Below are 14,169 nucleotides of genomic sequence, written 5' to 3' on the forward strand. Positions count from 1 at the left end.
AGCAGAAATTACCGCTACATTGTAAATCAAATATACTTCAGTTAAAAATATGAATGAAAAAAATACACTGGATGAGTAAAGGAGGCGGAGGAATACGATCTCTTATAGGAGGTTTATTTTTGGTCATGAATTTTATAATTAATATTAGCATTATTTATAATAGCCAAAATAGGACACAATACCCCAATTTAGGGGAAGACTATAGTAAACTGTGAATAGTGTACGATGAAGCTATGCAAAATGATACAGCCAAAAAACATACAATCATGCTTCAGCATATGCAGGGGGAATGGTTCCAGGGGATTCTGTGGGTACCAACATCCGCAGGTACCAGAGTCACTCATATAAAAGAGTGAAATCCATGAATACAAAGGGCCGGCTGTACGTAATTTAAAATACGATATGATGTTGCACAAAAAGCAATCAACTTATAAAGCTCTTCATGTAACTGTAAAGATAACAGCTAGAGAAAAGGGCTGAAGAGACAGTGGACTGTGCTTGGGAGGTAAGTTTATGGGTGTTTTTTGGTCTTCTTCCTACTTGATTTTCCGTATTTTCTTCAGTGAACATTTACTATTTTTTTATGAGCAAAATGAAGCCAACTGTAAAGAAATTCAAAGAATGGAAAAGTACTCTAGAAAACATCTAAAGAAGGATGCTTTGTTTTGCAGAAAACTGGTTCCAGTGAAACAGAAATTGAAGTCATAAGTTATGTGGAGCAGGCTGGATTTGAGACCCTGGAAGACTTCGTGTTTTGACTGTCCCTGGAACATTCTCAAAATCGGCTCATGCTCATGAGCCTCAGTGATGACAATGGGAAAGGCTGTTTCCTAGCTAAGAGCAGTTTGGACTTCATAGGACACTCAATTTAGCTGTAAGATGATGCAACCAGACAAATCCCTGACAAGTGTGGATGCCTCCTCACAATCTCCTAACACACACCGTACCGGGTGACTGATTCGTCCATCCTGCCGAGTCTGATCTCTGCATGGACAGCACCTCCTCACCCTTCAGTCGCCTGATCTGCATTACTCACCGCACACGTTTTTGTGTGAGAGAGACCGTTATTAAAGCTAACGTCAGTTGTGTTTACTCTGGCAGTCAGCCACCAATAGTAACAACCAACTAAAATATCAGGAAGAAAGCATTTTGTACCATTCTGGAATGAAGAGTGAACTTGCATTCAAGACTGTCTTTCCTACAGCAAGTGGGAGCCATGGTGCTTTTATTCTGAGTTCAGGAATACTTTTTTCAAGTAATGTGTGGGTGTGGGGATATGGGTGTGGGTGTGTGTGGTAGAGGGGGACAGAGAGGGGAGAGAGGAAGGAGGGAAAGAGGTACAATCAAGTTAGTATCACTGCAGACAAACTAATTTCAAACCATAAGGAGCTAACGAGTCAATCTATACCCAATGAAGGGACAGGATTTTGTTTGAAGACTATATTCTCGAAGGCAGCCTTGATGTTTCAGGAATACACTGAGAAAGGCACTGGGTGGAATTGTGTTGGAAGAGGATCACTCTATTAAGAATGACTTTTCTGAAGAAATGTCTGTTCACAAAGACGTCAGAGCAACTTTCTGGGCATCTGGTCAGGAAGGGCTGGATCAACCCCAGCGTCAGAGCTTTGGGATGGGTCCTACACAGTGCTCACCAAACATCCCAATCTAGACAGGAATCCCGCCTCTGACACCCTCATGTGCTGCTGGTGGCTTAGTCACTCGGTTGTGTCGGACTCCTTGGGACCCCCGGACTGTAGCCCACCAGGCTCCTCTGTCCACGGGACTTCCCAGCACGAATCCTGGAGTGGGCTGCCAGGGCTCTGCCCAGGTCTCCTGCTCTGCAGGCGGATTCTTTACCGCGGAGACACCAGGGACGCTTGACATCTTCCTGTATTGTCTGCAACTAGATCCTGGGCCAAGGAGGGGCAGGAGGGGCAGCGGGAAATTGAAGGGACCCAAATAGTGCTGACTGTACAGGGCCCTGGAGCAGGACGCTGAGGACTGGGAAAGGTCACAGGGCTCAGAACGGCCTCTGCCAGGGCCCACTCTTTACATGCTTGTCATACTCGATTTAGTCAGTCAGGTTGATCCAAGAATGGGGAAGGTTGACTACCAAATCCTTCCAGGGGCTGTTTTCCTGATAAACATCCACTGCATCTAGCAGGAAACTGGGTCCAGGACAACAGGCATAGGAATCTGGCAGCTGAAAGTTACTGCCTACTTCCAAGTATTAGGGAACAAATGTGCCCCACTCCCCATTCATATGTTAAAACTCTACACCCTACTTCGAAGGCATTTGGAGGTGGGGCTTTGGGGGAAGATGAGGCAGAAAGCTCAGGAATGGGATTAGTGCTCTACAAGGGGACTCCAAAGAATTTCTCCCCCATGTGATGACATGAGAAGTTGGCATTCTGCACCAGGAAGAAGACTCTCACCAGAATCCCAGCACGTTGACACAATGATCTGGGACTTCCAGTCTCCAAAGCTGTGATAAATAAACTTCTGTTGTTTATAAGCCCTCTAGACTGTGTGCTTTGTTAAGGGAGCCAGGTGTCAGGAGCTGCACCAGACGCTATGCACACATCTCTCTAACCCTGAGAAGTCCACATGGTCAGTATTATTGCTTCCATTTTACAGATGCAATCACTGAGGTTCAGAGAGCACGATAGGAAATGGCAGATCTGATAGACAGAGTGCCTGAAGAACTATGGACAGAGGTCCGTGACAATGTACAGGAGGCAGTGATCAAGATCACCTCCAAGAAAAAGAAATGTAAAAAAGCAAAATGATTGTCTGAGGAGGCCTTCAAATAGTTGGGAAAGGAAGAGAAACTAAAAGGCAAAGGAGAAAAGGAAAGATACACCCATTTGAATGCAGAGTTCCAAAGAACAGCAAGGGAAGATAAGAAAGCCTTCCTCAGAGATCAATGCAAAGAAATAGAGGAAAACAACAGAACGGGAAAGACTAGAGATCTCTTCAAGAAAATCAGAGATACCAGGGGAACATTTCATGCAAAGATGGGCACAATAAAGGACAGAAATGGTATGGCCCTAAAAGAAGCAGAAGATAATAGGAAGAGGTGGGGGGGGGAGGGATACACATAAGAACTGTACAAAAAGATCTTCACTACCCAGATAATCATGATGGTGTGATCACTCACCTAAAGCCAGACATCCTGGAATGTGAAGTCAACTGGGCCTTAGGAAGCATCACTATGAACAAAGCGAGTGGGGGTGATGGAATTCCAGTTGAGCTATTTCAAATCCTAAAAGATGATGCTGTGAAAGTGCTGCACTCAATATGCCAGCAAATTTGGAAAACTCAGCAGTGGCCACAAGACTGGAAAAGGTCAGTTTTCATTCCAATTCCAGAGAAAGGCAATGTCAAAGAATGTTCAAACCACCGCACAACTGCACTCATCTCACATGCTAGCAAAGTAATGCTCAAATTTCTCCAAGCCAGGCTTCAACAGTATGTGAACCGTGAACCTCCAGATGTTCAAAAGCGGATTTAGAAAAGGCAGAGAGGTATCAGAGATCAAATTGCCAACATCTATTGGATCATCGAAAAAGCAAGAGTTGCAGAAAAACATCCACTTCTGCTTTATTGACTACGCCAAAGCCTTTGATTGTGTGGATCATAATAAACTGTGGAAAATTCTTAAAGAGACAGGAATAACAGACCACCTTACCTGCCTCCTGAAAAATCTGTATGCAGGTCAAGAAGCAACAGTTAGAACTGGACATGGAACAACAGACTGATTCCAAACTGGGAAAGGAGTAAGTCAAGATTGTATATTGTCACCCTGTTTTTTTTAACTTATATGCAGAGTACATCATGCGAAATGCCAGGTTGGATGAAGTACAAGCTGGAGTCAAGACTGCCAGAGAAATATCAATAACCTCAGATAGGCAGATGACACCACACTTATGGAAGAAAGTGAAGAGGAACTAAAGAGCCTCTTAATGAAAGTGAAAGAGAAGAGAGAAAAAGCTGACTTGAAACTCAACATTCAGAAAACTAAGATCATGGCCTCTGGTCCCATCACTTCATGGCAATAGATGGGGAAACAGTGGAAACAGTGACAGACTTTATTTTTGGGGGCTCCAAAATCACTGCAGATGGTGACTGTAGTCATGAAATTAAAACATGCTTGCTTCTCGGAAGAAAACCTATGACCAACCTAGACAGCATACTAAAAAGCAAAGACATTACTTTGCCAACAAAGGTCCGTCTAGTCAAGGCTATGGTTTTTCCAGTAGTCATGTATGGATGTGAGTTGGACCATAAAGAAAGCTGAGCACTGAAGAACTGATGCTTTTGAACTGTGGTGTTGGAGAAGACTCTTGAGAGTCCCTTGGACAGCAAGGAGATCCAACCAGTCTATCCTAAAGGAAATCAGTCCTGAATGTTCACTGGAAGGACTGATGTTGAAGCTGAAACTCCAATACTCTGGCCACCTGATGTGAAGAAGTGACTCATTTGAAAAGACTCTGATACTGGGAAAGACTGACAGCAAGTGGAGAAGGGGACGAAGGAGGATGAGATGGCTGGATGGTATCACTGACCCAATGGATACAAGTTTGAGTAAGCTCCAGGAGTTTGTGATGGACAAGGAACCCTGGCATGCTGCAGTCCATGGGGTCACAAAGAGTCAGACATGACTGAGTGACTGGACTGAACTGAGAGGTTGACCACAAGCCCAGGTGAACCCAATAAGGTAGAGGGGATGGTCAGGAAACAAGCTGAAGCCTGGATGGGACCAAAAGGGCATTACCCTTGGAGAAGCTGCAAAGATGGGCAAAATATTTGATCATTCTGATTGATCCAGAATCTCTGTGAATGGTGTTCAGGAACCTGTACTAGTCTTATGTTAAGCACTCTCAAACAAGCATGTCAGAATCGCCTAGAGGGGTTATTAAAGTGAATCACATTTTGTGACTGAGCAGTTCTGGGCGGCGTCTGAGAATCTGTTTCTCATAAGCTCTCAGGTGATGCCAATGCTGGTTTCCCAGCCCCAGTTTGAGAACAACTGCCCTGGGTGATTCTGATGAATATTAATATTTGACATCCCCCCCCCCATAAAATAACAAAACATGAAGGACATCCCTGGTGGTACAGTGGTTGAGACTCCAAGCTCCCAATGCAGGGGACACTGGCATGCAGAGTGGCAAAAATGAACACATACACCTGAAATGAAAACCAACAGCTGAAGGAGTGAAAAAGACTGGGGCGGGGTGTGGGCAGACCAAAACTACCCCCTTTTCAACTGATTTCTTGATGTCTGATCTCTTTCAAGGAGGGGGTGTGTGTGTGTGTGTGTGTGTGTGTGCTGGGAACCTAGGAGTGTGAAAACTGTCTCTGTCTAAGAGGCTAGATGAGAAGAAAGCCACCCCGAGTGTGGCTAGTCCTCTGTTTGGAGAGATGCTGGTCTCAGACCTGCCTCCCCTGACCTCGGCAATAGCATCATCCAGGTACTGAGCCTGTATCCCCACCTGATATCAGGGTATGAGTGTATGGGGTAGCAGAGTAGACCATGTGTCTCTGCAGTGAGTTGGACCCCAGTGGGTTTGACCCTTCCTCCTCCAGCTTGTGGAACTCACACTCAGTCTTTGGGGACCTGTACCCCTCTTCCCCCCACCAAGCCTTCAAAGGCAGATTTGGGTTGATCCTGTCTCTGGGGCCGTGTTCTGGGCCTCAGCTCCTCTTTTAGAGTGATTGACAGTGATCCCTAAGCTTTTTGGCACCAGAGACTGATTTTGTGGAAGAACAATTTTTCCAAAGATTGGGGCTGGGGATGGGGAGGGATGGTTTTAGGATGATTCAAGTACATAACATTTATTGCGCACTTTATTTCTATTATTATTACATCAGTGCCACCTCAGATCATTAGGCATTAGATCCCAGAGGTTGCGAACGCCTGCTGTAGGATGTACTATCCAGGATGATGGGGCTCATATGAAATGTATTTTTTATCTGCAGGGTCTGGGGCAGTCCCTGACTCTTAGAAGGGATAAGTGTTTACTGGATCCTCTTAAACCCTCTTGCCACCCTGGCACAGATACTTGCAAATAGCTGGAACTAAATAATATTTGGCAGAGATCATCAAGGCCTAAAATAAAAGCATGGAGAAGAGACAGGTGTCTAACATGAACCTGATTGGAAATAACCAGGAGACCCGTGTGTGCCTGGCCACCTGGCTGAGGTTGCCTGGGTCTCTCTCTGCTGATGATGTGGCTATGTTTTAATGTGTAAGTTGCCATAGAAAGGACTTGGATTATGAGTGGTGTGTTCTGTTTTCACTACCATGTCACGGCAAATCAGTGTGAGCACTTCACAGTAAACACCCTCATCAGCAGGTGGATTAGCTGTGGGCACTCATCTCTTTCCATCAGTTGCCAGGAGGGTGGACAGCTACCCTCCTCCCAAGAGCCTTTACAGTCACAGGCTCAGAACAAACAGTGGCTCTGCACGACAGCCTTTCCAATAAGGATTTCAGCCCCATCTCTTCAGTATTTGGGATGCGCTGGGGAGACTGGAGGGGGAAGGGCAGTTTGCCGGCAGCTCGGCAACCTGGGCCTTATTGAAATGCTTCAAGGCCTGATGCTGTTGATGCAGCCTGGGGAGGAACTCTGTGTGGGCAGAGAACACCCTGATTAAAAATCCAAACGTTTTCACGGGGAGGCCTGTAGTATGTGTCAGGACCACCTGTTGGTGGAATTAATAAACCTTAGGTGCTAATTTGTTAAGGAAAAAAGTAGATATGTGGAAGTGAGAACAGAGAACCGAAAACAGTCTTTGGTGGCACAAGTGAAGGTGGAAAACCTAATTAGAATAGGACTTCGTGTCAGCCAAAGTGTCTTCACCTGTGCAGGTATTCCTGCTTCCACCGACGACAAACCAAGTTCCAAAGTACAAACTTTTCGAAAACCATTCCCTTTTAAAGACTGACCCTTGTTTCTCCCGCAAGTATCCCTTTTTTAAAGGCAACAGGTGTGAATGTAAACGCGGTTCAGAACGAGAAACCTTTAACACAATTGATAGTGAATTGTCCGACTGCAAACTGAACACGAGCACATCTCACTTCCACCTCCAAATCTTGGCATTCTGTGTTCTCTCTCTTGTCTCCATCATCTCTGAGCTAGGATCAACGCAGCGGCCTCTCAAAATCCTGGCCTCCTATACTGCCTTTCTTTGAAGCATCTAAGCAAAAAGCGCCTCTGCAGAGCTCAGTCCCTGTCCAAAACGCTTAAATAACTCCAGCGCCTTCAAGTTCAAGCTCCTTTTAAAACAAAGCCTCCTCTGACTTGTCACCTCTGTCATCTCTCCACCCACATCCCCAGGGCGCACCCCTCTATCACAAGCACCATGTCCCTCAAATACCTCCAAACGTCCGCCAAAGCTTTCTCCGACAGAAAAGCCTTTTCCATTTTTTCCCCCATCTTGTTGACAGTTTATTTTCTAAGTTTCGGCTCTTTGCCACCAGGAAGTCTCTGTTCCCCAGGTACTCCTGTTGGATGATACTTTTATCGCTTGTATTATTTAAACTTCTCCTGTCTCGTTTAAAGTCGAAACAAGGCGAGGTTGAGAACACGCCCCTGTTTAATACCGTGTGCTTAACAGCAGGGTAGGAACTGGCAGAACTTAAGACAATGAAAAAAGAAAGGTAATTTCTTAAGCGTAAGCCGGAAAAGAAAACTATATTCACCTCAGACCAAACAAACCAAACTCGAAGCACCAGACTCACTTTATTGAAGCTGCGTGGGAACGGGAGAAATTGAATCATCTCTAGATTTTAATAAAGAAGTAATGAGGTCCTCCCTAGCGGTCCAGTGGTTAAGAGTCCGCCAGCCAATGCAAGCAACACAGGTTCCATTCCCGCTTCGGGAATATTCTACATGCCTTGGAGCAACTACTGAGCCGGGGCACTAGGATTCGAGCCCCACAACCAGAGAAGCCACCGCAACGAGAGGCCCGCTCGCCGCAACTACAGAAATTGCCAGCAGCAACAAAGACCCAGCGAAGCCAAAAATAAATAAAAACAACCTAAGGGACGGAAAAAAAGAAGTAACAGGAACTCACAGTTGGCGTCACTCTGCCCTCAGGAACGCCGGCCCCAGCCTCGCCGGCCAACCTTCACCTGCGCGGCCTCAGCCGCTGCTGAGAATCAAACTTCCGGGAGCCGGGACCACCCCTTCTGCTCACGTGACCCACGTGCCTTATTTTAACGGTCTAATGGCCTCTGTTCCCCCATAAAGATGTGTTATCAGTTTTGTTTCATTTCTTAAAATAAAAACCCAAGATTTGCCCCTGCCAGGTGGTAAAAATGAATGAATGCATCAGCCTGGGGGAAAGAAATCAACACTTAAGTCACTGATGTCCCAGTTCAGAGGTCGGCCAGATTTCTTCTTTAAGAGCTGGATCCTTCAACCTTTTCAGCTGTGAGAGCCAGCAGCTCTAGCTCCTTGGACACACACATAGTATCCTCGGTTAAGGGGTCAGGGACTTAAACAAACCAATAGAACTTTAAACAGCAAAGCTTGTGCTTCCACCCTCAGTAACATCACCCTTCAAAGAGTTGATCACACTCAATAAGACCCTGGAATTCTGCACTAGGAATGAATTACCTCAATAAGCAGGTGACTTCCCTGCATAAGCTTGCCAGATATAGCAAGAAAAAAGAAGAGGTCCTGTTAACTTTTAATTTCCAATAAATGTTGCAAAAACAACTCTGAGACACTGGAAGTCAAGTAAAACAAACAAGCAGAGAGACCATTTGGAGTTGAAGAAATCCAAGAAGTAGAGTGAGACCACCGTGGAGCAGAAAACTCACCATATCTGAGCTGCAAGCGCTCTCCCCGCAGAAACCCTAGGCTGCCGCAGAAGCTTTCTCCAATGGAAAAGCCTTTTCATTTTTTTCCCCCATCTTGTTGACAATTTATTTTCTTTCCTGCCTCATTTAAAGTTAAAACTCTGAGATTGAGAACATGGCCCTGTTTATCACTGTGTTCTTAACAGCAGGGTAGGAACTGATTGAACTTAGACAAAGAAAAAAAAAGGCAGTTTCTTAAGCGTAAGCCAGAACAGAAAACTATATTCACCTCAGAACAAACGAACCAAATTGAACCCTTCCTGTGCCCAGGTCACCTTTCAACAACCTGTGTACAACTTCCTAGGAAGCTCACTACCCTTCTTGTTGGGAAGCAGTATCTGTATCTATCTAGCTATCTGGCTATCTACCTGTCAACCTATTGGTATAAATATCTAATGGTTCAGAATAAGGCTTGGAGTCATAAGTGACCAGCATCTGAATTCCTGGCCTCCCCAGTCAGCTGCATGACCTGGAACAAACCAATGAACCTTGGTCCCTCCTGTACCAAATAGGAATATTACATGGTAACTACAGAGACTGGCACGTGCTTAAAGCATTATTGTTGTCAGCTATTATAATTACCAATGCATTTCTCTGTGGTACTGTGACAAAACATCGTGACTGGTCCCCTGGCTTCCCCACCCAGTCTGACTCCAAACACCAGCCTCAGAGTGTCTCTGTCTCCTTCATCCTGTGGCCCTTGTGGGGTCTGTCTTCCTGACTCCCTGCCACTCCTCTGTGCCTAGCACAGGGCCTGATACATAGTGGGCACAGGCTCCTCTGAACGGCTGTCCTGGGCCTGGTCGGAGTAAAGAACCCCTCCACCTCTCAACCTCAACCTCAGGCATCTCCCCTCCCACCTCGCCACTGTCTTCTCACCAACTCAGTGTCCTGACTGCCTTTTGGTTGAACTTAACAGACCAGCTTCTTACCCTCTCTTGTCTTTCCTCTGAGTAAACCCTTATTTCAAGGTTTTGAAATGCACTAAATTAAGAGTTCTAAATTCTTTTGTTTTTTTATTATTACTTTTTGCCCATCCCGCATGGCATGTGGGCTCTTAGTTCTCTGACCGGGAATTGAACCAGTGCCCCCTGCACTGACAGCACAAAATCTTAACCACACTGGACCGCCAGAGAAGTCCTGAGAGTACTAAATTCTTGTCCCAACTTTTGAATTGTCTGTGTTACCATGGACTTATCATATCACCTTTTTCCCTCCATTACATAAGCGCAAAGGGATAAACCTGCATATCCTGCTTCTTAGTCTGATGAGCACTTTGAAAATTACTTTTAAAAATTCAAATTCAAGTCATTACACTTTGTTAGTTAAAATCCTAAGATACATACATTTCCTGGAATGGTTTGTGTGATTCCTAACAATTGGTAAGAATATATAGCAAAAGTCCAATTTCCAGTGATTGGGGAATAAAAGGATAGGAGCTGATTTTGTCTAAATTGTGAGCTCTGTTGAGTGTCATAGTTTACACTTGGGTTGTGGAATTGGAACATTTAATGTGCATGGCCCATTCGGCATGAGGTGAAAGGGAGATCCTTTTGGAATGAGCAGCCTGACTACAGATGGTGATCAGGAGGGCAGAGCCTGGCGAAGTCACTCCAAATGCTGCCTAGGTTCTCCACCCTCCAGCTTCATCAGGGTCAGAGATGGGGGTGGGTGGGTGGGTGGGAATAAAGGCCTGGCGCTTTTGGACAGCAGCCAAGAATCACAGCCAAACTTTAAGCCTGAGATATGCTCTGATGATTTACGTACCACACAGTACGTACTGCATAGCACGGGGAACTCCACTCAATGCTCTGTAATTACCTAAATGGGAGGAAGTTCCCCAAAAGTGGGACTATATGTATACAGACGAATGATTCACTTTGCTATACAGTACTAACTAACATAACGCTGAAAAGCAACTAGACTCCAATAAAAATTAATTTAAAAAAGATACTTAGAACACAAACCTATAAGTGTTGCATGCAGTCTCATGTGTCCCTATTTTGATCAATAGTATGCTTGGGACTTTCTGAAGTCACTTTTGTGTGCGTGATCTGCGGACAATAAAACTAAAAGCTGAAAATGGTTCAAGAAAAATACCATGTAATGAACTGATACATATGTGTGAATACTCATGATGTGCTGGAATCAGAGAAATGAGAGGTCAGTGCCAGAGAGGGAAATTGAGGGAGGACTTATGGAGAATTTGGCATCTGACTGAGAACCCTACTGCCTGACTTATTTTATTAACATAATTACACAGTTTTATTTTATTAATTGTATTATTAAAATTATTAAATATTAAAATTTATACTAAGAGTTGAATATATTTAAGAAAAAAGTGATAATGTATATCTCAGGTGAGTTCAACACTCATTTTGGTTATGGAATGCACCCACATTCTTTGTTCGTTATCTCAAGTGACTTGGGAAAAAGAACAATGACTTACTTATTTACAGAACAATTTGCTAGTGTTTGGAGAGCTGTGATTCTAGAACTTTACAAATGTTATCCTGTCAAATAAGTGGCAATTATCTGAATGCATCCCTGTGATCAGACTCCAGAATTCATACTCTTAGACACTGTACTAGGCTGCCTAGGTAAGGCTGCAGTGTCTGTCATTTTGTCATAGAACACTTTAGATTGTACATGTAGATCCAGAGATTGACTTTTAAAAGGCTTTTCCCCAAAATCATTATGGTTGGCCAGAGAATTCTTCTAATTGTCATAAAGGAAAATATGGCCAACTCTTAAAACTACAATGAGATACTACCTCACATCAGTCAAAATGACCACCATCAAAAAGTCTACAAACAATAAATGCTGGAGCGAATGTGGAGAAAAAGGAACCCTCCTACACTGTTGATGGGAATGTAAACTGGTATAACTACTATGGAGAACAGCAGGGAGTTTCCTTAAAAAAACTAAATAGAGCTATCATATGATCCAGCAATCCCACTCCTGGGCATACATCTGGAGAAAACCATTGTTGGAAAGGATACATACACCCCAATGTTCATCACAGCACTGTTTACAATAGCCAAGACATGGAGACAACTTAAATGTCCATTAACAGAGGACTGGATAAAGAAGGTGTGGTACATATATACACAATGGAATATTAATAATCCATTAAAAAGAATGATATAAGTCTATTTGCAGCAACATGGATGTACCTGGAGATTATGATACTAAGGGAAGTAAGTCAGAGAAAGTCATATATCTTACGATATTGCTTATATGCTGAATCTAGAAAAATGATACAAATGAACTTATTTACAAAACAGAAACACAGACTTAGAGAACCAACTTATGGTTACCAGGGGAAAGTGTGGGGGTGGGGGGAGGGATAGACTGAGTTTGGGATTGACATGCATATACTGCTATATTTAAAATAGATAACTAACAAGGACCTACTGTTTAGCACAGGGAACTCAGCTCAATATTCTGTAATAACCTACATGGACAAAAAATTTGAAAAAGAACAGATAATTGGATAGATATAATTGAATCACTTTGCTATACACCTGTAGCTAACACATTGTTAATCAACTATACTCTGATATAAAATGAAAATTAAAAGAGGAAATACATCCAATTCTTGATTATCTATGTTAATGGAGGTGAACAGCATCATTGATAATCCAATATAGTTTGCAAAAATCACCTGGTGGTTGATTACATTACATTGCTTTAAAAATTATATGACATTTTAAAAGCTAATTATTACTATTTATGGACTTTTTAGAATTCAACATTTTTGGAGCATATTTGCTGTAGGATATGGGTGGTGGGAGAGACTGGGAAAAGATTCATCAGGATTGACTGTTGCTTCCCAGATGTAAATAACCAAACATTTGATGGGAGGAATAACTCAGTCATTCTACCTTAAGATAAAAGCTTAAGGCAGCTCCCACCTCACAGGTTGGAAGAGATGCAAGCTCACCTGAGGATGAAACTTATCATCCACGTCTTCTGCCCCCATGGAAAGTTGCTGTTTCATACTCCGGTTTTGTGAGCTTTATAAAAACTCTGGAATGCTGAGAGAATCCAACTATCTGGCAAAATAGAATCTTCTTTTGTACAGTTAAATCACAGGTGAAACACCCATACACAAAATGAGCATCAGAATAAGTGCTGGAAAAGATGAAATAACCAAAGCAAATATTCCTTTTTCTAGTGCTTCTCCTTCATAGTTATTGGGCAACAACCCCAAGCAGTAATGCATTTCCCTACACATATTAATTGGGACTAGGGCCTGAGGAATCTCGCATGGATGGCTAAGCATAGATAGTGTGCTGTTTAGACATTCCCAGCATTTATTTTCCCATCTTCTAGAAACATCATCTCAATTCTCCTTTAACAAACTCTCTCTCCCCTATGAGTACATGATTGAGGTGCTCTGGTGGGTAATATAAATCGATCAGACTCTTCTAGGAATTTGGATATTGAACAGAGTGGCTTTGAAATCAGAAACAGAGCTAATTCACCCCAAAACAGCTCCCCCAAAAGACTGCAAAGTTCCTGCAGGTTCACCCCCAGGGTGGCCTGCTCCTTAGTCTCACCAAGGCTTGGGCATTCAGTGTCTCGATGGCTCACGTGATCTGACCTGGGTCATTCCTTTATGTTTGCTCAGGTAAGCCAGAGTTTTTTCTGTTACTTGCAAGCAGTGAGCCTAACCTGCAACAACCATGAAAACCAACAAATGAGACATGTTTGGGTGAAGTTGCCTAGGGGGCACTTTTAGAAAAATACCTTGAGCTTGGTCAGACTCAGCTAATCCAGGGCCTTATTTACCAAATGATTAAGCTGAGAGATTCAAGGACTTTTTCCAAGGTTTCAAATCAGAAGCCAGGTCTTCTGACACTTTCTGCCATCTTGCAAAACAGTGACAGTCTCTTCTGATAGGTTTGCTGGGGCACACAGGCGGGCAACTGATGCAAAATGCTACTTCAAAGACCCCTTCAATGAATTAATCAATGATTATTTATTGCAAGGCACTGTGCTAGGCACTATGGAGAGTACATGGAAGATAAGACCAAATTCCTGCCCTCAAGGAGCTTCCAATCTAGTTGGGAAGACAAGGCATACATACAAGGAAAACTAAGTAACAATACAGGAGTTGAGTTGAAATGCAAGATAACAGTGCAAGAGACTTCCAAAAGTAGTACCTGATTAAATTACTAAGTGAGGGCTATTGACAGGGCTTGCAGCTTATTCAGAGGAAGGAGGTCAGCGAGGGTTGGAAGGCTTCACAGACAAGCCGGGGCTGGAGCTACCCTAGAACAGTCAAGATC

At 43.6% G+C, this 14,169-nt stretch overlaps 1 protein-coding gene across 1 annotated transcript in view; it reads left to right on the top strand.

Annotated features, from left to right (window-relative positions):
• The window catches only part of IL5RA (interleukin 5 receptor subunit alpha), a 34,515-nt gene extending 32,000 nt beyond the window's left edge, over positions 1-2,515 (top strand). The window contains exon 11 of the mRNA XM_020873248.2: positions 672-2,515. Coding sequence (XP_020728907.2) covers positions 672-758 — 87 coding nt within the window. The 3' untranslated portion in view covers positions 759-2,515. The remainder of the gene's footprint in view (positions 1-671) is intronic.
• The last annotated feature ends 11,654 nt before the right edge of the window (positions 2,516-14,169 follow it).

Source organism: Odocoileus virginianus, chromosome 26, assembly GCF_023699985.2.
Source record: "Odocoileus virginianus isolate 20LAN1187 ecotype Illinois chromosome 26, Ovbor_1.2, whole genome shotgun sequence".
Classification (NCBI taxonomy): Eukaryota; Metazoa; Chordata; class Mammalia; order Artiodactyla; family Cervidae; genus Odocoileus; species Odocoileus virginianus.